The 26,290-nt window shown below is 44.1% G+C and overlaps 2 protein-coding genes across 4 annotated transcripts; both read right to left on the bottom strand.

Annotated features, from left to right (window-relative positions):
* Window positions 1–204: 204 nt before the first annotated feature.
* UBR7 (ubiquitin protein ligase E3 component n-recognin 7) lies at window positions 205–12,215 on the bottom strand. Its single transcript, XM_054069155.1, has 11 exons — window positions 11,912–12,215; window positions 11,486–11,619; window positions 10,139–10,199; window positions 8,501–8,596; window positions 7,346–7,399; window positions 6,079–6,184; window positions 4,677–4,861; window positions 3,989–4,120; window positions 3,416–3,578; window positions 2,494–2,555; window positions 205–1,690 (listed from the first exon to the last, which is right to left on the bottom strand). The coding sequence occupies exons 1-11, from the start codon at window positions 12,077–12,079 to the stop codon at window positions 1,598–1,600; spliced, it is 1,254 nt and encodes a 417-aa protein (XP_053925130.1). The 5' UTR covers window positions 12,080–12,215; the 3' UTR covers window positions 205–1,597.
* A 2,466-nt stretch (window positions 12,216–14,681) lies between these two features.
* Window positions 14,682–22,413, bottom strand: LYSET (lysosomal enzyme trafficking factor). 3 transcript variants are annotated; one of them, XR_008450253.1, is made up of 4 exons: window positions 22,243–22,413; window positions 18,001–20,648; window positions 16,944–17,157; window positions 14,682–14,820 (listed from the first exon to the last, which is right to left on the bottom strand). XR_008450253.1 is itself a non-coding variant. In XM_054069156.1 (2 exons), the coding sequence occupies exon 2, from the start codon at window positions 20,630–20,632 to the stop codon at window positions 20,237–20,239; it is 396 nt and encodes a 131-aa protein (XP_053925131.1). In that variant the 5' UTR covers window positions 20,633–20,648; window positions 22,243–22,413; the 3' UTR covers window positions 14,854–20,236. The 3 variants fall into 3 exon arrangements, 1 of the variants encoding a protein (XP_053925131.1); XR_008450252.1 differs by having other exon boundaries at window positions 16,944–20,648; XM_054069156.1 differs by lacking the exon at window positions 14,682–14,820 and having other exon boundaries at window positions 14,854–20,648.
* Window positions 22,414–26,290: the final 3,877 nt, after the last annotated feature.

The following is a 26,290-nucleotide window of genomic DNA, read 5'->3' as shown; positions in this document are numbered from 1 at the left end:
GGGGTGGATGATCTTCAAAGTCCCTTCCAACCCAAACTATCCTATGGTTCTATGTAGGAATATCAGGCTGCCTTGACTTGCCCTAATGATTGATTCAGCCCGAGAGGTGCCTGGGCCACACGGCTAACGGGTGCTCACCCTGCTGCCTGGTGCCTGTGTCCTGGAGGGAAAAGAGCTGCTCCAGCAACACTGCAGAAAAACCAAACACAACAGCACCGACTGTTATTTTGTTTTTATTTTAGATATGCAGTTACAACTCCCGCAACAGCTGCTACAAAAATCCCCACATACAAGAACCAGAGTTAAATTGAAAAGCAATCAGTCATTTTGCGTGAAACAAACCTCTACGCGAGGGCTGGCTTTTGTAAATAAAAGTGGTCAGAAACAATGAACAGGAAGAAGGAAAGATAAAGGTCTGGGTTTCTTCTCAAAAGGCATTAACATGGAAGCAGAATAGAGCCCCGTGGCAAAGAAATCTTCCAACTACCTAAAGCTGGGGTTAAAAGTTAGAACATGGTTAAAGAATGATTTGGGGCTTATGCATAGAGAAAACTAAAACCTACATTAGGCTCCAAACTTACAAAAAGTATATTTAATTGTAGTTAAGTGTAGATTCTTGATAGGCAGTGAATCTTTTCCTGTTCTGTGATTATCACAGTGATTAGAGAAAGATCATTTTTTTCTACCATAGCAAAATGCCAGGATGCTGCCGTGCTTTCAGGAACGCTCAGAAGTCGAATAGTTGGAAGTAGGCTCGTTTTTAAAATCAAAGCATGTTAGGAAGTCCTGTAACAAACCCACCCCTGTGCTTCATCTGTAATGTCGTCTCTCCTCCCAGAAGTTATTTACATTCTAGTGAGCGGATAAGGTTCATGTGACAAAGTTTTGCATGTAAAACATCACTGTACAATATTGGAAACAGCAGGTTTGAATTTATAAAAACATGTAAAACATTCTGTTGCATCAAGCCTAACCTGATTTCCCATTTTTCACCTGCCCAGGGAGCGTTTCCACGGTTGGAGCAAACATGCAGCTCTGGTCACCTGGTGTCACCCACGTGTCAAATACTGCTGCCTCAAACAGCCTCGACTGTAACACGTGCCCACGTTACCCTTCCAGGAGCCACAGCTCCTCTGTGCGGTAAGGAGACACTGAGGGTGGGCAGGGAGCACCCAGCAGGCGGCACAGAGGTGCTGAAAGCAGGAAGGCAATACCTCCTGTCCCACAAAGCCCCGGCGTGGGTACAGCCTGCGAGCCCCATTCAGCCCTGTGCACAGCGACAGGCGCCAGCAGTCACATGGGTGAGAGGCCAAGGGGAACGCGCAGCCGCACGCTGCTCGCGTAGCGGCCCTCCGCTCCCGAGACCAGGCTAACCCTCAGTGGAATGCAAAGCCGGTCAGTACTGAAATCCCTAAAAATGCAATGAACCTGTTAAAAACACAGTTTAGTGGCTACAGATAAAAGAAGAATGAGACAAAACAAAGACGTTTCTTGGACAGTTGGATTTTTATGACAAGCCAAATACTGAAGATGCCTCTGCTGTTTGCCAGTGAATATTGTTGTCGCAGTTGTCTATTCAGACCCAAACCCTCTCAGTCTAACTACAGTAGTACTGCATCCTGTTAGTCCGTCGTCTTTTCCGTGACTGAAATTCTTCAAAGAAGTGCTGAATATCTTCTCTTTTGACCACCTGGGGGAAGCAACAGGACACCCTGGTTATGGTACAAGAATTCGATTAATCTTTTTTTCTTGCATGCATTCCACACGTAATACACAACAAAGCCTGTAAAAGCAAGTATCCTGAACTCCTTCTGACACAGCTAGCAAAACAGCTTTCCTATTGTACCCAAAGGAAATCATTAATGCTTCAATTCTATTGTAAGAGAATACAAACAGTGAAACCAGCTCCCCATGGGTAGAACAAGCACAAGGAACAAAGTCCCTGATGGTATTTTTAATGGGTTTGATCACTTGTTTTTATCATTAGAGAAATTAACACAAGGCAAGACTTTCACTAGCTCAATTCAGACTTACCACAATGTAACTAAGAATGGTAATCTAGCAAAAAAGCCAACAAAACGCGTATATTGATTAATAAATAGCATGCAAATTCCTTCAGAAAACAGCTGGCAAGACTGTTTGCCAGTATTTAGTCAGTCCTTACTCTTCTAAGGGTTTAAATTGAATCTAAGAAAAACCATTAAGGGTAATGGTAAGAGCATTTTTCCCCTGGATACTTTTCCTAGTATTTAAGAACTGCTCTCAGTACTTTATAGACAGGTTTCAGCAAGGACCCTATTACCTCTCAAGAATGCCAGTGAAGAAATACAACTTCAAATTCCAATCAAATCAGAGATTTCTGATTTCTATTGCACCAACTCCAAGAGACAGGAAAAAACACTGTAACATAACATTGTAGTATTCAGCACCCACCCATCAGCAGTACTTCAAAACACATTTTCTGGCAAACAAATTCTGCGAGTTCTGTCTTACCGTTCCCTCATCTGCAAATCTCCTGAGATAGTCGGTCAGTTCTGTCTTTAAATCGTTGTATTCTGGATGGAGAAGCCAAGGCAAGGGAAGGAAAACAAATAAACATGCAGTTTTTGTTTAACAGAGGCTCAAACAGACAACTTTTTCTACTACCTCCTGTCATTTGTTATGACTTACTTGAGAATCTAGGTTTGAACCCGATTATAAATAATAGCAACAAAAAGAAAGACAAGTTCCGGTAAAGACAAGAAGCCTAATGATCCCTCAATCAGACTCACCTACACAGTCTGAATATCTGTCATGATTTCTTCAGAGAAATGTAGAGAAGTTCAGCAAGTCAATTAGTATGATTAATTAAAAGACTGCCCCTGCTCCCAGCTTCCCATTGCAAAAGCACACTTGGATAGTGGTGGGAAGTCCCACCCTGTACAGCAAGTGTCCTTGGCAGAGTGCACACCCCTCCCTGAGAAGAGGAAAACACGGCTCCCAGCACTGCCTCGTCAATAAACTGTGCAGCAGAGCTGCGAGGGAGCGCCCTGGGGCCCGGCCTCCCCTGGCTGGCACTCCTCAAGACAACACGAGAGCGACAAACAGCAGAACATTGTAAGATAAAGCAGGCAGGCCGCAGAAGTGTAAATTAATGTTTAAATACTCACTTTACAAGAAACTACCACCAATACAGTACCTAAGATGTTAAACAGGGTACTATCTAGTTCCTCGATACACGCTGAAGTTGTAACAGGCCAGAGAGGACAAAATTATCTGGAGTAATCCCGACTGAGGTGTGTGATTTCATACAGTCTTCGACACGTTACTTCAAAAACAGTTTGGCACCACACTGCAAGGCTTGATACCAATCTCTTACAGGAAACTGTTCACTGAAAGTGCTAAGGCAGATTCTAAAAAAAAAAGCTATATTTACCACAGATGAGTTCTACTTGCTGAACTCTGTTCATGCTGTTAAGGGTGTCCATTAAAGGATCTCTTCTCTCTGTTTCTTGGTCACTGGTACCCTTATTTTCGTAAGCCAAAACAGTGTCACATTCATCTGTCAGGAACTGGACTTCAAGCTCTGAATACATTTTCTGAAGAATAACGCAAAATTTACTTTTACATTACAAAACTTCTCACTCACACAGGAGATGCTCTTGCTCAATCTTTTTTGTGTTCAGTATTATAAATAATAACTATAAAAATAATAATGTAAATTTTGTATCCAGCATCTCATGCGTTTCCCCATAATGACTTCCAAAGCAACACTAGATTTAAGCAGCAAAGAGAGAGAATACAAATGTTTAGAAGCTCCCTCAAGCTGTATTAATTCCGAAGGATCTGGTGTGTTTCTTCGTGTGGGGTGGAGAGGGGTTTTAGGTATTTATATGCACAGTAAGAACATTTACACACATTTTCTTTATGAGCTTCCCTTCCAAGATGCCCTGGGAGCTCCTCCCTGCCTCCCCCACCTCAGTGATGGTAATGAAGAAAGAATACATACCAAACACTCTTCACAGGTGCATAATTTGCTTCTCCAGTTTGATGGCCAAAAGGTGGCAGTATCTTTTTTCAAGAATTGCTTGCTTTGGAGTTCTTTCAGCTTGCAGACTGGCTTCTCACTCTTAGTAACTACCTGAATGAAAATGAGAGTGTTCAGCGCTCTATAATGTCACTTCAAATGCAGTCCATTGTTCCCAGCATGTCACTTTCCTTGTGCAAATTTTTCCTTTTGTCTCAGACACACTTATTTTATAAACAACCTGGATTACCATTTCATCCACACCTCGATTCTGATGTGGCTTTAGCAGTTTCCACTGGAAATTTCTGTAAAAATTTACTGCAACAGCCAAAAATTTTTAAGAAAAACGAGCTGGACTACATGCAGATGCAGCTACAATGCATCATATTGCTGTATTAGAACAAACTCAGAGACCACCTTAGGGTAACAGCCAGGTGGCTGACAAGAAGGGACAGATCTAACCTCAAATAGGAGTTACACCCTGTAGGTGTATTCCACAGCCTGCACTGTGCTCCTCAGAGACCACGTTTGCAGTATCAGTGACTGAAGAGGCACACAGAAACAGGCTGAAAGCATTTATCTCTTCACTGAACCTATACAGATGGAGGCAGCTTTACTTCACCTATTATCAGCACCAAGGTGTAAATACAGAAAAACTGGTCCATTTTACCTCTGGACAAGCAGACCCAGAGCTAGTGGATGGTTCATTAAACTGATCCATTTGCTTTTCCTCCTTCATTTCCTGGTGTTCTACTCCACTTTCTTTTTTTATTTCTTTTTTCTGCTCTTCACCTTCCTCAGCCTTCAGGACAATCCCTTCATCTTCAAGGGAGTTCATTTTGGTCAAAGCAGGAACTAGAAGATAACACCCGCGTAAGTGAAAATACTGCGCCAGACAACGTACAGACTGCCACAGACACTCTCTCTGCTTTCCAGTGCAGCATCGAAGGGCACCAACATCACCTCATACACTGCAGGGTCCTAAGGATATTCTACAGCTGCTCAAAGACACAGTGACAGAGGTATCTGAAGAAACCACTTCCCCTTTCACCACAGTGTTCTTCACCCCCCACACTCCTATTCTAATACTCTGCTTCCCAAAATCTAAGCCCTAGGAGAGGGAAAAGGGCATCACAATTTCAGATAGTTCTGAAGATGCTTGTCCTTCTTGACACCCCTTGACAGCTATGGCAGGTTCCGTAGCTGTTGAGTATTTTTGTGCTGACTTTGTGTCAATCCTTCATTTTCTCTAGACAGACACACACCAAAAACTCCACCACAGATTAACTACACTAACCACATCCTTACTTAAAACAAGTTTTTCTTTCGATGTCAGTTCAAATGTGTGCCCTGTGACATAGCTGGTTAGAAGGAGGAAAAGGAAAAACAAACAAACAAAACGTTCTGTATCGTATTTACATTAGAACGAAGAGAACTCCAGGTACGCCCACTTTGAATCCTTAAAATACCATTGCAATTTCTGGCACATAAGAGACAATCACCAGTTGATATAAGCAACATTCAGCAGAATTCATGGAAACAGTTCTTTCTACAGAAATCAAGACATTGGCCCTTCTGATCCCACATAGACCACATAGCAGACAGAGGCCTGGCATGACCGCAGAGAACACGTGTCCTGAGCACAGCCCCAGCTCTACTCAGATTAAGGTTTTACACATTCATTTCAGGTCATGCTATTATTCACTCTTGGCTGCTCAGAGCCTCTTAGATTCAGCTGTTTGCCTCATTGCTTCTCTTAGGATGGCTCTTCGGTTCTCTGATCGAGAAACTAAGTTCCTTGAGACAAGTATTAAATCTTCATCCATCTATGTGCTAGCATGTATTTGATAAAATAAATAAAAGAGTGAGCACCACAGGTTTAAGATTTAGGAACGAGAACTGGGTTTTTTTTACAGAACAGTTACTGCAGCCCTGCACATTCCACTGCTTGATTGTCCAATATAATGAATATCATTTCTCCAACCACTTAAGCAGTATTATGTCATTAATCAACCAAGGATGAGAAATACATAGTAATGAAGCATTGGCTCAGATATATTAATTTTCTTTACCTGCTAATTGTGATGCATAGGCCCACAGGAAAGGGCAGTGATTCATGCAGGTTTGGCATACCATTTCATGGAAGTCTCCACTGTCAGGAGGGACCGCACCAAGATGCTACCAAAAAGAAACAAGCACAGAGTAGTGAAACGTTTGCTGCAAATTAACAGACTTAATTCTAAATTTAGAGGAAGTAAAACGTCAACTGCTGTCATAATTTTAGCACAAGCATACACTCCTGCTAACTTTCTACAATGATTATCAGTGTAACTTGAAGACTGGAAAGAGTTGATAAGAATTCCAGGGAAAAAATGAAATAATTCTCTGTCTACAGCTTTTTATGCTTTCTACACACTCAGAAATCTCAGTGCTCTTTGTCTCATTTATAAACGTTATTCTTCTGAGCTGTCCTAAACATAGGACAGATGAAGATAACTGTTGCACACTGCATATATAAACTCTTAAATAATTTATGATTACTTCCTTATGTGTAAGAGATTTTAAATCTTCATACTGAACCCGAGAACAAAGCTCTCCATAAACTCGTAAGAATTATTTACACAAATAAAAGCACTTAACGGCCTTCTTTTGAAAAGCATTCTCACGAAGCTCATAGAATGCAGCATAACATTTTTAATATACACATTTATACCAAAGAATCCCATAGTTTATCTACAGAACCCATAATTGAGACAAATCATCTCTTTTTTTAATTCTTTGATCCTGCAACTTCAAACACAGAATTTCACTTGTGCCCTTCAAGGCACAAGAGGCTGAATCCTTAATGCTTACATGTTAAGTAGGGCACTTACTGAAGTGCTGAGCTGCTTTTAGAAGCTTTTGCCAAAGTTCACAACCAGGAACCAAGTGTGCAGTTTGTTCCTTGCTGTTTCGCATAATTACAGTTTAAAAAGCACTCTTCTGAATGACTAACTACTCAGGTAATTGATAATGATGTGCCTCAGTAAGAATCTTCTCACTGATTCTACTGATTAGAATTCTCCATATAAAGAGATGCTTATATAGTTATTATTTTATTCTCAGCAGCCTTCAAAAAGGTAGAACTCTTCACAGGCTTTTTGGACTAGACTGGACAGCAGCGCAAGATGAAACTGTCAATATTCCTTTGCATAGGATGAAAAGAAACACTTTAGAACTCAAGTAATAATCTTCTGAGAACTACGGCAAACCTTCCCAAGTAAGAATAGCCATACAAACTTAATCAACATTGACTTATTCCTATGCTAAGGGCAATTCTGCTACTTATAGTTTCCTTACCCTTCCATGGAACCAGTCTTCGCAAACTATGCATTGGATCATCTCATCTGGAATCTAGGTGAATGGTCATATTATCAGCATTAATAGCAACCTCCAGAATCTCTCATAAGCCTCAAACTGCAGTATTGTGCAAAGCCTGGCCAAGTGAATTGCATTTCCCTCTTCACCCACCCACAGGGAACTGCCATTACCACGTAGTTACAGCTTCATTAGTCAGTTTGCTTCCCTGAAGTTCAACAGCATGTGTAATTTGTCTGTGTAATTTGTTGTATTACCAAGACTGTGGAAAGTCCCATTTATTATCACAAAATGAATTTTCCCAGCAGAGCAAGACATTCTCACACAAAAGAGCTGATAGAAGTAAATACACTAATGGTATCTTTCTTCCTGTAAACAGAAATGAACAGGCAGCTTAGCAAAAGAAAGATATTCATATTCTTTACATCATACAGGAATCCAAACTTAACTGTCTGTAGTACAGTATAGTACTGTACACACTGTTTTGTTATGAAAAAACTATTAATGATTTCTTTAGAAATGTTCAGCTATCTCTGAACTTCAGGGAGGTGATTTTATAAAATACTTTTTTTTATCTGAAAGACTTTTGCCTTCCTTATTCTTTAAATCACCTGACTTATACAAAAGCTTGTACGTGCAAACATCAGGTATAGGAAAAAGTGTTCTGACTACCATAAAGGAAAGCTAAAGCCAGTAGTACAGGACAGACTGTCCCCATCCCAGAAGCCTTGTCAGAGCACTTGTTGCAGGCACAAGGAAGCAGGTTCTGGTCTCTCCTAACATGAGCAATGTGTTGATCCTGTGCTTGCTACATTTCTCAAGACAATGAGAAACCCACGCCCGTAAAGGACCTCTGTAACTTTAGAGACAGGAAAGCAGAGATGATTGCAGCAGCATTTTGTCCAAATAATGGTTTGTCTTCCTCGCCTATACTTAAGGCATTAACATAGTTTATCATTTAAAGAAAAACTGACACAGTAGTTATTTTATACAGCACATGACAACCAAAAGCAACACGGAACGTATGATTTCTTGAAGTGGGATCTTCCCTGTAAAGCAACTCAGCGACCACCCTTTGCACAATGTTTTGCATAAATACCATCCATATATGATTACTACTGGTTTTGTATTTCTTACCTCATCTTCAGGATCAGGATAAGGTCTTTTACAAGTACAGTATAATCCATAGAAATTGTCATTATACTTATTGCCTGAATTCACCTTGCTCTTATCCTAGGAGGAAAGGAAAAAATGTCTTAATGGACAACACAGTGAAAAAAACACATGAAAATATGCTTCATCTAGAAAAATCCAATTTTTGTTCCACTTTAATTCCTAAAAGCAATCATTATACTCATCAGCTTGAAGATCTGAACAGAAAGATATTATCCATATGTGTGTGCTACACAGTGAGCAGCAGACAAGGCACATGAGGAATACTGAGTTCAAAAGAAAAGAGAAGCAGTCTTTCCACCTTTGTAACAAATGGCAGCTGTGATGTTTCTTAAGCTACTGCTAACTAAAACAATGTAAGAGTTTTGATCACCAACCATGCCTGCATGCTGCCATTAAAACAACATCTGTAAATTTACTGTGCACATTACAATTCATTTCCCTACACTACTTTAAATATCCAGACTGTGATCCAACCCAAATTTTGTTTAACCTTACCACTGAGCTTCCACTAAATTCACATCATACGAAACACACAGGACAGGATTATCCCAATTACAAAACACACTGAATGAAATTTAATTACAGGTAGTCCTATTTAAAAAAAAAAACCAAACAAACAGCTAACACAGTTGCAGCCACAGGGCTTCAGCACTGCAGGCAGTTGCAGCCTAAGGCCACCACCGGCCCCTCCAAAACCAGCTGTTAACGCTTTCTAATGCAATTCTGAGAGAGGAAGAAGGGACGACGTGAGCACCTGGTAGCCATGAAGTCAGACAGAGTAATGGATGGATGCTGAAGGTTACTTAATCTGTACAATTGACTTTGCACTGAACTGAAGGAGGAGGAACAACCCTGTGATCCATTTCATGGGCTCAAAAGAGAAACAGTAAAATCTTAGAATTGTCACAGGTATCTCTGCAGTGATCACTGGACTGCAGCCCGAGGCTGACTAGCTCTGGATCCATCCCAGCTCTGCCAGAACAAAATGGGCATACACAAACCCACTTGTCATTTCTACATTTGGACTGCTATTACTCTGAGAGCAGCAAGCCAAGCAGCCTCCTGTTCCTGCCTCCCAGGAGACTACCAAACTACTTAACAAGTCAAAAATACCCACTGGGTATGAAAGTTTTTTACTGGGGGCCAGTAAAAAACTATCCCATCAATAGGCTCTGGTGACAACCTACCCAAAAAGATTAGGGCAATAATGCCACCATGAAGGAGGAGAGGAAAATGTCCCTTTGACAGCAGCACAACCTTGAATTTCCTCAATGCATCTGAAAAATTGCACCTCAAAAGGTTCTCTTTTAAAGTTAATGAGATGTATTAGTGCAGGCACCACAACATATCTCTGGCATTTTGCTAACTATGGATGCAGAACTGCTGCATTCACGGATGATAAGGACCAAAAACTGTCTCTCCCTGCAACATTTCCCTTCAGTTCCTTGACAGTTTTATCTCCTGCTGTAGTATTCCCACCATGTTTAACTCACTGGGAAAAGCAGAGGCATTTCATAATTCAATACCAGCTGATGCAAGCCACTAGCCTCCCAAGACCGTTATTTTGATTCTGTTTGTATGAAAGCTATCTGAACTTACTGGGAATAACTTGCACTGTAGATTTTTGAACTTGCTATTTCCACAGTCACAGCGGAAGTTCCTGGAAAGAAACACGGAGCATTTCAGGGTTTCCTATTAAATGAAAACACACTAGATTTTGTGTTCATAACAATTCCCAGCAGTTTATTAGGAGCCATAAAGATATTTTTTCAGCTATTTAAACAACAGCATCTGTCAGAATTGGCCAAAGGGCCATGCAGCCTTACCCCATTCCCCAGCTAACGCCATCACTGATGACAGCACTTGGCTGAGACACTGCAATGGCACAGCTAAACCTGAGTGCTCCAACTACTACACTCAAAAACACAAGCAAGTCTATTGGCAAAAGAGGAGGATGAACTGGTTGGTTACCAAAGGCTGGATCCAGAAGGTAATTAAGGTCTTGTCCCCTACTCAGACGCCTGAGCTCTCGCTCAAACAGGGCTGGTATGCCAAGTGAATGGGGAACCTGGGTACCTCAGCACCTGGGTACCTCCCTGTGCATTTGTGCTGGGACTGATGGATCATTCCGAGACGGAGGCACTGGGGAATGCCCTGGCCAGTTCAACCCCAGCCCCACAGCCCCTGGCCACCTTACACCTGCCCCTGGCCACCTCACACCTCGCCCCACAGCCCCGGTCACCTCACCGCACCCTGCAGTGCCCAGCACCCAGTGGGATGCTGTGAGGAACTGTCTTGGGAAAGCGTGTTTGGATAGCTGCCTGGCAGAGAAGGACCTGGGGTTGATGGCTAACAGCTGGCTGAACATGAGCCAGCAGTGTGCCCTGGTGGCCAAGAATGCTTCTGTCAGAAATACTGTGGCCACCAGGACCAGGGAAGTGATCCTGCCCCTGTACTGGGCACTGGTGAGGCCTCATCTTGAATACTCAGTTTTGGGCCCCTCACTACAAGAAAGACATTGAGGTACCGGAACGTGTGCAAAAAAGAGTGACAAAGCTGGTGAAAGGGCTGGAGAACAAGTCTTACAAGGAGCAGCTGAGGGAATTGGGGGTGTTCAACCTGGAGAAAAGGAGGCTGAGGGGAGACCTTATCACTCTCTACAACTCCCTTAAAGGAGGATGTAGAGAGGTGGGTGTTGGTCCCTTCTCCCAAGCGACAGGCGATAGGACAAGAGGAAATGGCCTCAAGTTGCACCAGAGGAGGTTTTGATTGGACATTAGGGAAAATTCCTTCACCAAAAGGGTCATCGGGCACTGGCAGAGGCTGCCCGGAGAGGTGGCTGGGTGGGAGGAGGCGCTTGGGGATACGGTTTAGTGAACAGGTACAGCCGGACTCGATGATCCCAAAGGTCTATTCCATAACTCCACGGCCCGCCCCCCGCGGTACCTCTTGGTGTAGAGCTCGAAGAGGCGGTGGGAGCCGTGGCACTCGTAGCTGCAGGCCAGGCAGATCCCCGCGGGCTCCGCGCCGGGTGGTGTGCAGGTGCCGCAGGCGTACAGGGCCTGTCGCCGCACCGCGCCCTGCGGGACAGGAACCGGGACCGCTCAGGGGCAATGGGGGGCATGGCCCCCCGCACTCCGGGCCCGCCCCGCCCCTCGGGGCCCGCCCCCAGCCCTTGGCCCCGCCCCCGGTCCCTCCCTCTCCTCTGGCCCCATCCGCTCCTCTGGCCCCATTCCCAGCCTCCGCCCCCGTCCCCTCCCGCTCCTCCGGCCCCGCCCCCTTCCCCCGGCCTGACCTCGGCCCCGCCTCCCCGCGGCCCCGGCCCCCCCGACCATCCGGCCCCGCCCCCCGCGGCCCCGGCCCCGCCCCCACCTGCGCGTAGCTACAGCGCTCGTGGTCGCTGCCGCCCAGGACGGCCCGCGCCTCCTTCTCCAGCTCCTCGTTCTCCGCCAGCACCTCCGCCAAGGAGACCACGGGCTCCTCCGCGCCGCCTCCGCAGCCGCCGCCCGCCTCGGCGCCTTCTGCCGCCGCCTCCTCCATCGCCGGGGACGCGAGGGCCGCGGGCGAGCCGAGGCGGGAAGAGCGCGCAGCCGAGTCGCCAGGGGGCGCCACAGCGGAAGCGGAACCGCGCGGCGGAGGGGGAGCGGCGCGCGCCCGGGGGGCACGTGACCGCGGGGCGGGGCGGTCGGCCGTGACGTGAGGGCGGGGCGATGGAGGTGGTGGCGGAGCTCCGCGGGCGCGACGGGCGGACGCACGCGGTGCGGGTGCCGTGCCGGGCCGAGGGCGGCGAGCGCGAGCAGCTGCGCGACGTGCGGCGGGCGCTGACCGAACTGCAGCAGCGTGTGCTGGAGCTGCTGGCGCCGCTGGTGCAGGAGGAGCGGGAGGCGGCGGCGAAGGCGGGCAGCGGCGGGAAGCGCGGTGAGTGGCGGGGGAGGTGGTCGAGGGGCGGGCTCTGCCGCCGCGCCGCTCACCCGCGCCCCCTTCGAACCCGCAGGTGCCCGCGGGGAGGAGGACGGCGAGGAGGAGGAGGAGGGGGATGAGGATGAAGAGGAGGACGGCGTTGGGCTGAGCCCCGAGGACCCGCCCCCGAAGCGCACGAAAGTCCAGCAGCCGTGACGGCGGCTGCCCGGGCCCTGCCGGTGAGGCCGGGATCCCGCTGCCAGCGCCGGGAGGGCTCCGTGACCCGGCAGACAAATACAAAGCTGTCCCACACGCCTTCCAGCTGCCAAATCCTCAGTGATGTGTTTGGATTTTCTTAATAGAAGCATAGAATCGCTTGGTTGGAAAAGACCTTTGAGGTCGAGTCTGGCTGTGCCTGTTCACCACTAAGCTGTATCCGCAAGCACCTCATCCCAAGCGCCTTTAAAATCCCTCCAGGGACGGTGACCCAGCCACCTCCCCGGGCAGCCTCTGCCAGTGCCCAGTAACCCTTTTGGTGAAGTAATTTTCCCTAATGTCCAACCTGAACCTCTTCTTGTGCAACTTGAGGCCATTCCCTCTTATCTTATCACCTGTTGCTTGGGAGAAGGGACCAAAGCCCACCTTGCTACATCCTCCTTTCAGGTAGTTGTAGACAGTGATAAAGCCTCCCCTCAGCCTCCTTTTCTCCAGGCTAAACAACCCCAGTTCCCTCAGCTGCCTCTCATAAGACTCGTTCTCCACCTGCTTCAACAGCTTTGTCTTTTCCAAGTCATAGTATTGCTTCATGGGACATAAAATTTTTAAATAAAGTAAACTGGTAAGAGTTGTTTTTTCAGATATACTGTTAAAATGGCACAAGACAACTTTTATTTGTATGGAGAGAAAGCGATAGAAGACCACTGTAGTAGTCAAGACTAAAAAACACTTGTAGGATTATGTGCATATCTAAACAATCCTGCAAGAGTCATGTATGGTCTTACAGTGGAAAATTTTTTTGCTTGTCATGTAAAAGGTTTATTGTAGTCACCCATCAATCAACTATTTTTCTGGAAAAGGTCATAAAAAAAGTAGATTAAAAGACTTGTGAATCTCAGTTTCAAAAAAACGCTCATTTTTTGTGACAGCCAAGGAAATGACATGTCAGTGTGACTTTGAATTGAGGAATACTTAAGATTATAAAAAACTGCTGTTCTTCAAATGTTTTAGTTAGTTTTTTTTCAACTCCACAGTCTATATACTTTCTTCCATCAGTGAGTTTATGCAGGCTGAATTTTTGGCTTAGTTAGTAGCTAAGTCAGAGTGAACACAGCTTAATATTCTGTCTAAGCAGAACTCTCAACATTACCTAAAAAACAAGAGCGATTTTTCATCTTTGCAGAGAAGCTGGGGGAAAGGTAGTAGGGTTCTACACTGGTTGCTGTAGTTTATTGTAGAGTAACACCTATGAGTGCGATACATCTAACAGTGCTTGGCTGTATAAATGCGTGTAACCCAGTCCCTCTGCTAAGGTAGCCTGTTGTTTCTTTTGGTAATGCAGGATGTGGAATGTTGATATAGTAACAGATGCTTCTTGCAAGGGAGAAGCAGTCAAGGCTCTCATTATGTTACTTTAATTCCCAGATTTTGTTTTGTGCATGGCTCTGTGAACAGGCATAAAATGTTCTTGATAGCCAGCCTATAGATCTGGCTGTGGCAGGTGAGAGTATTTTTCTCTGGCAGAAATTAACTGATTTAATAGTGTGAAAAGCTTTTTATTTATTATTATTTTTATGTGTTTGCTGGTATAGTTTGTTTATGTTTTATGGAAACAGCAAATCTTGAGGCTCGAGTATGGAGGACAAAGTTATCAGAATAAACGATGGATGAATTTTTATAAGCACAAAATTGTCTGCATTTGTTTGAAATGCAGGGGGAGTTGGAAAAGAGGTTCAGTAAATGTCTTGGACATCTTCATGGACTTCTAAGAAATGTACAGACCCAGTATTCTGTTAGCAGATACAACAGCGGCACAACTGAGGAGAAAAGACCAATTCTAGAGACTAGCTTTAGTTACTGAGGACTGAGAGTGGGAAATTACACAGAATAATCTTGATCTCTTGTCAGGCAGCAAAATCTTGAAGTGATAACATGCTTTAAATGTTTTAGGGTAGATAATTTATAGAAGGAAACGTCTTATCAAAATGGCAAAGGCAACACTTGGTACACAAAACCAGCCTGATAAATGTGTTAGGAGGGTTCCTTCATGTGATCCGTGCTGAAGTGATGTCATCTTTCATGAGCTGTGACCGACTTCAGCAGCTTGCTGTAGAGCTACATCTGAGAACAGTATTTCCCCTCCTGCTCCAACAATTGTGTGATGGCTGAAAAGCAACATTTAACATTGGACATTAATTTGTGGCCTTTGCATATAAACTTGGTGTAAATAGTCCACTGGCATGTCATGGGCTGAGAACCTCTGGTTTACAGCAACAAACCCCAACTTTACTGTTGTGGGAGTCAACACAGGTAATACTGCCGTAAGGAGGTTCTTTTCTGTCAGCCTGGACATAGTAACACGCTGCACCTGAGCTCCAAGAAGAGATCATTGGGCACTGCATCAAGAACAACACTCAAGTTTTTTGCCTTTAAAGAACCATTTCCAGTCCTTATTGTTGAAAAGGGTACTGCAGATTCTTAAGGCCTTACATAATTTTGTCACAGGCAAACCTACAGTTTAGAAGTGCTCTAACTCAGAGAACTTCATTTTTCTGCAAGTTGCCCCAGGGTGACTAGGCACAGAAAGCTTTCATGGGATGGTTTCTTTTTCCTTCACCCCTCCATATCTGTTTTAGGACCTACCCTACAGCTGTGTTCTGAACCCCTTCTGGGAGCCCCTTTCTCCTCAGGAAGGAGTGCAGTTCTCACTCCCTGTACTATCCTTCTAGCAAAACAACAGGGAAAAAGCGCAGAGAGCACCAGTGAAGCAGCTGGTGTTGCTCATGGGTTAGAGCACACTTTTTCCAAGCAACCAAGTCAAACAAGTCAGTAACACAGGTTTTTCTGTGGCTACGGGAGAGACTCCAGAATCTTCTGAAGACAGAAAACTTCAGGTTCATGTGTGCAGAGAATAAAGCAGAAGTCTGCAGTGACTTTCGCAAAGCTGCCCAGAGGATGACCTTTACACATCCCATAAGTCGACTGCAGCCCCTGCATTTTACGTAGAGTAGATAAACCCTGATGGAAGAAAGATGGCATAGTTTATCTTGGGAGTGCTTTTCTACCTTAACTTACCTAGTAGTTTTCTACCTTAACAAAACTTCAGGGTGGCACAGAACAAACCCACTTCACCACCTCTGTGTTGTTTAGTATGCTTTGGATGTCTTGTCTTAGTTTTACTAGCCAGAGGGGCTAGATGGGTTTCCTGACCAATAAGGGGGGAGATGCTAGTATGTTTCTATTGAATTAAAAGACCTGAAGTAATACTAAATTAAATTCCTGGTAGTATCTAGGTGAGAACCAACTACTTTTACTAGTTGCAAAACAGAACGGCAAAAACATCACAGCAAATCTTCACATAGACTGGGATTATATTACATACGCTATTGTTAACTGCTTTGAAATACTGAATTCGCTGGTTCAAGCAACTTTGAGGCTAAATTCACAAGGAACTTAACAGGTTGCAGTGTTCAGCACTTTAAAAAAAATACATATTTATTAGGCACTTGGATGGTTATGTGAGGGAAAGTGGGCAGCCTCATTATGCCCAATAATCAGGGCATTGTCTGGAAGTGCAAGACCTTTCCTAGTTCCTAGGAAAGAGATTTGCTCTCATCATTTTAACGAAAAGGCTTTGAATGCAATTCACCCATGGCAGTCCCCAATTCCCACTCATTCTAGTTTACAAGTTAATTTATACACAAGTTCCTACAGAAATCAGTCTCTCTAAAAACGCAGTAATCTGGCAGATAGAACATGATAATGTATCTTGGCACTCAATACCCAGCAAGATAAACAACTGAGCACTGGTTTGGGGCGCATTCACTAACCAAAATTTACTGGGCTACTCCTGGACTTTGAGGACTGAGACTTGAACTAAAGTACCTTCTTGTGGCTGTGGCCTGTTTTCCCTTTCCAGAGGAAACCTGTACCGTAAAGCTTTAAGGAGCGCTGAGTCATTTCTTACAAATTAACTCCCGATCAAGTTATTAAACTGCTTTCATGCATTAAGTCATGGGTAGAAGAGAGGTTAGCATCCAAGACTGGTACATGAAAATCAGCACTTTTTAAAAACTACTAGAATAAGAAACTAGAGAGCATCCTTTTAGGAAAGCAGTGGACCAGGCAAGGCAAAATAAAGGGAGTTAGTAGGCATCTTGCATAAACTGGAAAGTTTTGTTCCAAGGATAAGTCAATCCTGTTTTTAATTAAAGAAATCAGGCATACAGTTCTAGTTCACTGCTGGAAGAAATGTGTTTTACAAGAAACACATTTTATTGCAACTTACCGCTGTCCAAGTTTGAAGGGCTGCAGCCTTATGTTACACTCTTCATCGGACCTGCCCTCCCACAGCGCGGAGGGAAGAACAGGCTCACAGTATTCGTAAACGTGGCAGACTTTCATGAGACAGGAAGGGACTGTGGCTGAAGGTCAAGCAGCTACTGAAAGGAATGCTCAAGGCCGCCCAAAAGCAATGCCCAAGCAGCCTGACAAAGCTTTACCTTGTGACACAAACACAAAAAAGAAAGCAACCATCAATGCTTTCTGATGTTCATCAAACTTGTATTACAGCTAATCACTTTCTTGTCAGAAAATTAAAAGCTCTGAATGATTGCTAAGCTGGTAGAGGTTAGCAATCTTCTGAGGACTTCATACTTCTGCTTTAGAAAGCTGCTCAAGGTCAGGTCTGAGCTATTTAATTTTAAGCTAAAAGAGTGTAAGTAAAAAATACCTTCCCCCTGCTATGTGGAAGTTGTAGCAATTCATCTTTTCTGTCCACTCAGGGAAAAGAACTAAGCAGATCTGTAAAAGCAATTTCTAGTATAAGCTAGTCCTGCATCTTATTATTAATGCCATTGATGTAGAAACAGATCTGTGCTATTATCTGTCATTTACAATCAAGTACTAATTGAGAAATATGGAGTCTTTAAAGAGGTTGTAAAACTTCTTTATCCCAAAAGCTTGTAGATTATGTCAGTTTGTCTTACAAGCAGTTAGATATCTTCTGTGACTGAGAACTACTTAGCCTTGACACTATCTAAAAATTGTCAGGATAACCAAGTTTAAAGTCATTTCACTGCCTCTTTTAAAAGAGTACAGCAAAAGACAATTTAATCATTAATTTTGATAGTCTTTCGTCTTCTCTTACTCCTGTTGTCTACTATTCCTATGCACTATATTAAGAGTTCATACTAATTCTCTCCACTGCTGCTTTCCACTTCAAGCTCAATCCCTTACAGACCTAGCATTCGCTTCAATTAGATTCTGTGTCTTTCTGTAGTTAGTTGTAAAGCTGGCTTGAATCCAAACGCAGGCTTTTGATGGAAAAATGAACAAACACAAACCTCCATTCCGTAAGTCACTGCCGTGCCCAGCACGTGCTCCATACCAGACAGCTTGGCTCATCGCCTCAGGCATGCTGGTGAGTTTGCTAAAGGACACGTGCTTGCACAACAGAAACTTAGGCAGTTCTCTCTACCCTTTTCTATTTTTGATGCTTCCTCTTATGCTGTTCTTTAAATAACTCCATCTAGACACAACATAAATGTTCAGTTTAAAATGTTCAGTTTAAAACCTACAGCATTAACTTACCTCTAACTGGACTGTTTTTATCTCCCTATTACACAAAGGTAGAGAAATGATGGGATTCAGTCTTATCCAGCCAGCCCCAAAACTTCAGGCTACAGCCAATTAATGAGGGCGGAAAGCATAAAAGGACAACAAAAAAGATCAACCAAACATACAAATGAGGAAAGGGCAGGAGAATAAGCTACAGCAGCTGACTGCCAGCACTGCTATCTAGCAGCAAATGTATGCAAAAGAAGCCATTAATATATATCTGCATTAACAGAGTTGTTTATAAACATTGAAAATTTTTTATTTTATAGATAAATAGGATGGTGATTTTTAAAGTCAGGAAACAACACAACTTAAAAGCTCTGACTCCCAAAGATACTACAAATCCGAGTTTAAGCTTTATTCTTTCTCCAGCACAAAAAGTGGCAGCTTCCTCCTTTTCATATTGCACTTAGAACTTAAAACCCTCTCCTAAAGGCTACATCATGTTTTCAGGTCCTAGCACCCATGCTGGCATTTCAAACCAGTGTCTCAAAATATGTCCAAATGCAAACAGAAAGTTTAAGGTACTGTAACTGCCATGATGAAACGTAGCAACACTGAAAATAGTGTTCTTTTTCCAAAGCAAGAGAAAGCCCACGTTCTCCAGGATTCCCTTAAAGTAGTCAGAAATGGATTAGTATTTGGGATGATCAGGTACTGACAATCACATACAATTGAAATGACAATTAAGGAGTTCTGTTCATAATGGGTTTAGGCCTGCTGCTTTTGAAGAGCGTATTTTGCACTGTTTTCATGTTCAGAAGGTTACTTCCATCATGGCTGGCTCAAAAATTTTGTTATTGTAAGAAGAAATAAAAAAGGAAACGAGGAATCAACAGGTTCAATATTATCCAAAATAGACAATCCAGTAGTTAGATATAATTGTATGACAAAGCAGCCCTGAAAACTAGAGGTTGAAACTATGGTAAGAAACCTCAGTGGAATTTCAGTATGACTGAAGAAATTTGCATTCATTGTATGAATGAATCATAGAGAAGATGGTATCCCTCAAATTTCTGGAAGAAACATGGTTATCTGTCTCACAAGCTGTTTCTAGCATCTCCCAACCTAATATCAGTTAACTTTCCCAAATTCAGTTTTTCCTAATACATCAGTGCTTCCAGAACATAGTTTTGCATTGTGTCTGGAGTGAAAGGCAGTAAACTCCAATCACTTCTAATTTTATCAAAGGAGATTTCTATACATAGGAGATGGAAACACAAATGAAGTTTTGTGCAGACCACGGGCCAGCACCAGCATAAGCTGGTTTTGAGGTTGTATGAAGAGTTTGAAGTACCAGCCTCCAGGTGTATGCCACCCCTCACTGCCTACCTACTACAACATAGTACTGTTGTGGTCACTGAAAAAGTATGCTACCACAGGGAAAAAAAGTTCCTTTTTCCCTTTAAAGATACTCACAAACTTTATTCTTTGCTTCCTGTATTTATATCTAAACTTATTTTTTAGAAAAATCATTAAAAAACAGCACTGATGTAGATATTAATTACTTAAAAAAAAAAAGCAAAGAATCATGTTAAGTGCAGCTTTTATAATCATATTCTGATTTTTTTCCTTTCACATTTACCACAAAAGAAGTATCTTTGCATTGATTTTACTCCAACAGAAAACCTAAGAAATCACTTTTTTGCACAGAGGAGTAAAGTCATGGACCAGAAACTTATTTCCCCACAGGACGTTTCAGATGGAGTGTTGCAATTTTGCATCATTAAGGCAAAATGAGGAATACTTCCATCAAGGTCTCTCCCACCCTGGCCATTCTGATAGACCCATATTTAAAAACCTTTGTAGTTACTTTTTTTTAAATAGAAAACAGTCACTCTCTTCATTGCTTAACAGTTTGAAAGAAAAGGCTCTTTCCAGCCTTCACTCAGAACTTCAGTCTTGTGATTAGATCAGGCATATGCAATTCCGTCAAACCAGCTACAGAAACTAGAAATTGCGCTAAGTGTCAATCAGTTGTAATCTACTGATCTGATTAGAGGCCTTCACAAATGTTTGATGACGATTGCAAATAACAGCCAAGCAGATAGGAATGATGCAATACCCAACAGTTTTGGGGTCAGCTCTTGTACAGGAATAGATGAACAAGAACATCTGTAAATATGGTATTAAAAATATTATAGTCCACAGCCAAAAAGGCAAGGATAGCAGTCGTACTTTTAAGGAGTGAGTCCATGTGGTTCCTTCCTGTGGTTCCTTGGGGTGTTGCTGAATGTGCTCCAGTGCTAGTTTGTTGTAAGTCTCATTGATTTCAAAGACATAATAAAAAGCTGCAGCACTTGCTAACAAGTACAACCCCACACCAATCCATCCCATCCTCTGGCGGAAGTTCATCATTCTCCATGCTCTGCACCTGGAACGAAAGGCAATGTTTACATACAGCACAGCTTAGAGAAAGAGGACATACAGAGGAAGCCGGATTTTCCTAAGTTAAGTTTTTATAACTTTTTCATGCCACATTAAGTAAAAACAGCACACACATCCATTTCTGAAGACCCGAGTTCTTTCTATGTCAGAGAAAATCCTACTACTCTATAAGCACTAGGCTAATTGTAATCATATATAATACTCCACCAATGGCTCTGGATAGTTTAGGGCCTGCTGGCTATCAAGTTATACTGGGCTAAAGTCCAGTACTGAGTGAACAAAAGAGAAGTACTGAATCAAATGAGTTACTCACCCCATCTGCCCTCAGTGTCTCTAGCCACAGGGTGGGGATAACACAAAACTTTCTACAAACACAGAAAGTTTGTAAAGTTCTTTGATGTCCGCAAGACAAACATGCCACTAGCCAGCCAGTAATGTGAGAATCACTGCTTGTTTGCAGTGTAGCAACATCCAGTTTTATAAAGCTCTGATTGCCTATCTAGAAAGCATATCATAAAACCCAACACCAGTCAAACGGCATTTAGAAGAAGCGCAAGTGACAGAAGCACCACAGATGCTGCTGGGTTTGATTTTAGCTGCTATCAGATTTCCACCTGGCCATACAGCCCCAGGTGACTTGAAATGCTTCAAATTGGCCACTAACACTCCAGCTGCAGTACATACACTAATCCAAAGAAGTCATCACCACCTGCCCTCAAAATAGCCCGTGCACAAGGAGAGCCACTGCTTCACTGCAGCTGCTTAAAGAGTTCACCTCAAAAATACACTTTTTCAGGCTGCTGAGGTTTTATCTTTCCTAGCATTTTTCAGAGAGGAGTACAATCAATTTATGCAGCGCTGTTTTAAGAAAACACACCAGGCTTTAAAAATACTACACAGAAACGTGTATTTAAGGATGATTTACGCATCCTGAAGAACATTAATGAAAGCATGAGAGTTTACCACAACACATAAGAAATCATTACAACTTCCTATAAATCGCCCTTCCCAAGGCCAGGCTCTACTGTCTGGTTGAGCAGCCCATAAAGATTTCTTGGTTTGCTGTGTCTGAAGGATATTCTCAAACCTGACCTGGCAGAATCTGCTCGGGGTGGCCTTAGAGAAGGTGTCCTGGCCACTCTGTATTTATGGTGGCTAAAGGAATCAAGCAGGCGGTGACAGCGAGGCCAGGAACTGCCAACCCCTACATCTGTGAGGGCTGTTTCTTGTTTACCTGACTGACCTTCTATATAACGCAGCAGCAGGTTTCCTTTTAACACACCGAGCTCGCACTCACGTCAGGACAGAACCCGTTCATGCACTGGGTAAAAAGTTAAACCCCAGAGCCTGCATTTACCAGATCGCTCGGCCAGGACTCTACCCCCAAGTCGGACAATTCAGCGTCCCTTCCACCGGGACGCCGGCACCGGGCAGCCGCTTTTCCCCGCCCAGCGACAGCGCCCGGAGCAGCCCGAACTCCAGTTACACCCCGATACCGCCCGGAGCCTGCCCATGATTTCCCCTTGCCGGGCACCACCTCTCCCCGCAGCTCCCGGGACCCCCGCTCCTTCGCTCCTTACCTTAGTCCCGCGGAGAAGGAGGGAGCGGGAGGGCGGCAGCGGGCGGCCCCGCTCCCCTCAGCCCGCGCCGCCGCGCCGGGAAGCGGAGGGCCCCGCCAGGCAGCCGCTCCGGGGCCAGCCCGCTGCCATCACCGCTGGCCGCCGCGCTTCCGGCATGGGCACCACCGCTTCCGGCACGGGTACTGCCGCTTCCGGCATCGGCGCCGGCGCTCACCGCGCTTCCGAGGCGGGGGGTTAGGGGGGGTGGTGCCGCTGCTGGCCGGACGCCATCTTGGCTGCGGTACGGGGCGGGGGGGCTTGCCCGAAATGGCGGTAGTGTATCGTGGCGGCGGGGCAGCCTTTGTAGAGTGTTAGAGTGGTTTGAGTTGGAAGGGACTTTAAGGATCATCCAGTTCCAACTCGCCTGCCATGGGCAGGGACACCTCCCACTGACCAGCTGCCCAAGGTCCCATCCAACCCCACCCCCAGGGATGGGGCAGCCACAGCTTCACTGGGCAACCTGTGCCAGTGCCTGATCGCGCTCATGGTGAAGAAATTCCTCCTTATGTCCAGTCTAAATCTGTCCCTCTCCAATTTAAAGCCTTTCCCCCTCATCCTATCACTACACACCCTTGTAAAAAGTCCCTTGATACAAGTAGTATCAAGTACTATATTTTGATTTAAGTAAAAGGAGAATCAATGTCATCCAAGTAAATGTATTTTTGAAAGTCGGACAGAGCGTTGTTCTGGTAGCACAGGTTTGTTTTTTCAAGCTTTTTTTCCAGACAGTGTTAATTCTTCGAAGATGGTCACATCTTGTATGCGGTGTGATCTGTGCTGAATAGAGTTCCCTTCTAGAATTGCCTCTGTTTGCAGTGTTTCCCTATCTCACATGCAAGGTTGGGCAGAGCTGGAGCCAGCTCCAAATTAGCAAGACATCTGGCTGTTGTGAAGTTCATAATAATATTAACTTGAGTCCTTGGAAAGTAATAGATTATGCATAAGATTTCCAGGAGCACCTTCCATAAGAGGACAGGCTGAGAGAGTTGGCCTTGTTCAGCCTGGAGAAGAGAAGGTCTGAGGAGACCTTATAGCAACCTTCCAATACGTGAAGGGACTACAAGAAAGCTGGGGAGGGGCTGTTTACAAAGGCTTGTACCAACAGAGACTATTCTATTGTATAACAGTCTCCAACAACTGACAAACATAGTTAAAAACCAGTGTTTATGCATAACATGTCTTATTGACATATCTCCAGTGAATTAAATTACTAGGAAATACTCTACTAGGGAAAAGCCTTCAATGGAGGCAGAAGACTACCTAAACTGACAAAAAAATCTGATTTGGATAGATGCATGCAATTCACCAACGTACACCACAATGGTGTTTTGAAAGTTAGCTGGTGCAGGTGCTGCAGCATGTGTCTACATTCAGTAACTGTGAGAGGTCACCTAGCTGGAGTCCTCAGCAAAGGGAGGACATGAATCTGTTTGAATGAGTCCAGAGGAGACCACAAAGATGATCAGTGGGCTGGAGAACAAAGACATACAAGGACAGGCTGAGAGAGTTGGGGTTGTTGAGCCTAGGGAAGAGAAGGCTTTGGGGAGACCTTATAGCAGCCTTCCAGTACTTAAAGGGGCTACAGGAAAGCATGGGAGGGTCTCTTTATCAGGGATTGCAGTGACAGGACAAGGGGCAACGGTTTTAAGCTGAAAGGAGGGAGATTTAGATTAGATATTAGGAAGAAAACTTTTACTCTGAGGCTGGTGACGCACTGGAACAGGTTGCCCAGAGAATTCATGAGTGCCCCATCCCTGTGGGTGTTCAAGACCAAATTGGATGAGGCTTTGAGCAACCTGATGCAGTGGAAGGTGTCCCTTCCCATGGTAGGGGGGTTGGAAGTAGATGATATGTAAGGTGGCTTTCAGCCCAAACCATTCTATGATTCTGTGTTTCCTGTGCTAGTTAAAAGAATTCAGTAACTGCATAGCATTATATGTAACATGGAAACTATTTACTAAATTGTTGTATTGCAGTCATGAGATAACTGCTTTTCTGTCTTCTCGTACTGCTACTGGGAGCTGTTGTAAATTCTTTCTGAATGGCTTCACAAAATTGAATCAACTGTGAGTGAAATGGTTTTCAAATCCATTTAATTTGTCAAAACCTCAACTATTACTCTCCATTTGTGTTGGGAATGACTGAGTTATGGGCAGTCAGCACTGACTTCTATCCTTTTAATGTCACAGAGAGTCAGAGGTGGCCACAGTTCACAGACATCCAGCTATAGTTAACAAGCAGGCTAAAAGAGAGTTTCGATAAGGATGTCAAATAAGAAATGAAAGCTGTTAAAGCAATGACAGTTTTTGTTTGGATATACATAAATATATAAGCATAGAATTTTCTGCCATTTTTTGCTTGTGGGACAGTGTGTAAGAGCTGGTGCAATTACATTTCTGATGGTTTATCCTGCCACACCCTGCAGATATCACTGGGGAAAAACGACATTGCTGAGAGCCCACAGAAGTCAGAAATAAATTCCCCAGCAAAGCAACTTCACCTTAAAACATGCTGCTTGGTTTTTCTTTTGCATTGATGTTCAGAGAAGCATCTTTCCTTGGCTACTGCGAGGGCACTAGATGGTGCTCAACACCATGGGCAAAGCCAGCCTTTCACAACCCCGTGTAACCCCGACTCCCATTTCATACAGTCATAGAATCAGAATAGTTTGGGTTGGAAGGGACCTTAAAGATCATCCAGTTCCAACCCTCTGCCTTGTCAGGGACACCTCCCACTGGAGCAGGCTGCCCAAAGCCCCATCCAACCTGGCCTTGAACACCTCCAGGGATGGGGCATCCACAACTTCTCTGGGCAACCTGTGCCAGTGCCTCATCACTCTCATCGTGAAGAATTTCTTCCCAATGTCTAGTCTAAATCTTACCCCTTCCAATTTAAAGACATGCCTTCTTGTTCTATAACTACATGCCCTTGTAAAAAGCCCCTCCCTGGCTCCCTTCAGGTACTGAAAGGCTGCTAAATGTTCAGAAATTTTGCAGTTGATGTCAGTTGAATGAGGGTTTCATCATCTTTCATGGAATTTAAATGAACTGTTAGTGTAGTTCTGATGAAGAATGTAGTTATGACTAGCTACATACAGCTAATTATCCCTGGGACACTGTTTTTGAGTAAATGTCATTCTTTTCCCCTCTTTTGCAGTTGTTGAGTTCCCAGTTGATCTAGAAGTGAATACAGCTCCTATATAGCTGACAAATCTTCTAGTCAAGTATAGCTTTAGTGCATTTTCTTATATTTGGGTTAGAATAATGGTAATTAGCAATGATGGGAAATGGAATAGCTACTGCACAGAGCCTGTTTCCTTTGAAGTACAAAACTAGATGTCAAAGAGAAGGTTTTCAGTCAGAATTAATATGTGACTGGGTGAATATGCAGCTTGGCAGTGGGTACGCGTGCTAAGAGTAAAGCCTGCAGTTGCACTCAAGATTCTGAAGAAAAAGGAGTGAGATGGGGGAGCTTATTCCTGCTTAATGAGCCTGTCCTTTGAAGGGCTGGAGTTGGAAAGGGAGAGTGGTTTAGGATTTAACTTGCTTGGTTTATGGGTCTTTTCTTCTGTGTTAACTATAGGCCTGAAATTATGGTTATGACAAGAAAGACGTAAAAAAAAATGTGGAGTTATTATAGGAAACGCAAGCTGCTTTAAAAGTTAAAGCATAGCACCAAACAGAGTGATATGTAATATCTTTGGGCTATATCTCAATTTGGATAAATTCAGTGTTAAACTTTGGCACAGTATAGGAAGGGACTCGGCATGTAGCTCAGCTAGGGGGTTGTTCGGGGTGTTTTAGCAGCAGCCTTTGGCAGGAGGGAAATAATATCAGAATTATTGGAACGAGTCCAGAAGAGTGCTACAAGGATGATCAGAGGGCTGGAGCACCTCCCATACAAGGACAGGCTGAGAGAGTTGGGGTTGTTCAGCCTGGAGAAGAGAAGGCTCCAAGGAGACCTTATAGCGACCTTCCAGTACCTGAAGGGGCTACAGGAAAGCTGGAGA

Source organism: Cuculus canorus, chromosome 5 (genome assembly GCF_017976375.1).
Source record: "Cuculus canorus isolate bCucCan1 chromosome 5, bCucCan1.pri, whole genome shotgun sequence".
NCBI classification, from domain to species: domain Eukaryota; kingdom Metazoa; phylum Chordata; class Aves; order Cuculiformes; family Cuculidae; genus Cuculus; species Cuculus canorus.
The sequence above is the reverse complement of the archived record's forward strand: the minus strand, read 5'-3'. Positions and strand labels throughout refer to the sequence as shown.

Excerpts from the sequence above, each read along its gene's own strand:
- UBR7 (XM_054069155.1), bottom strand. The coding sequence starts at position 12,079 with ATGGAGGAGGCGGCGGCAGAAGGCGCCGAGGCGGGCGGCGGCTGCGGA. Across the intron at positions 10,200-11,485 it reads TTCGAGCTCTACACCAAGAG|GAACTTCCGCTGTGACTGTG; the intron begins GTACCGCGGGGG and ends GTTTCTTTCCAG. Across the intron at positions 2,556-3,415 it reads GCAAGTAGAACTCATCTGTG|AATACAACGATTTAAAGACA; the intron begins GTAAATATAGCT and ends TTCTCCATCCAG.
- LYSET (XM_054069156.1), bottom strand. The coding sequence starts at position 20,632 with ATGATGAACTTCCGCCAGAGGATGGGATGGATTGGTGTGGGGTTGTAC.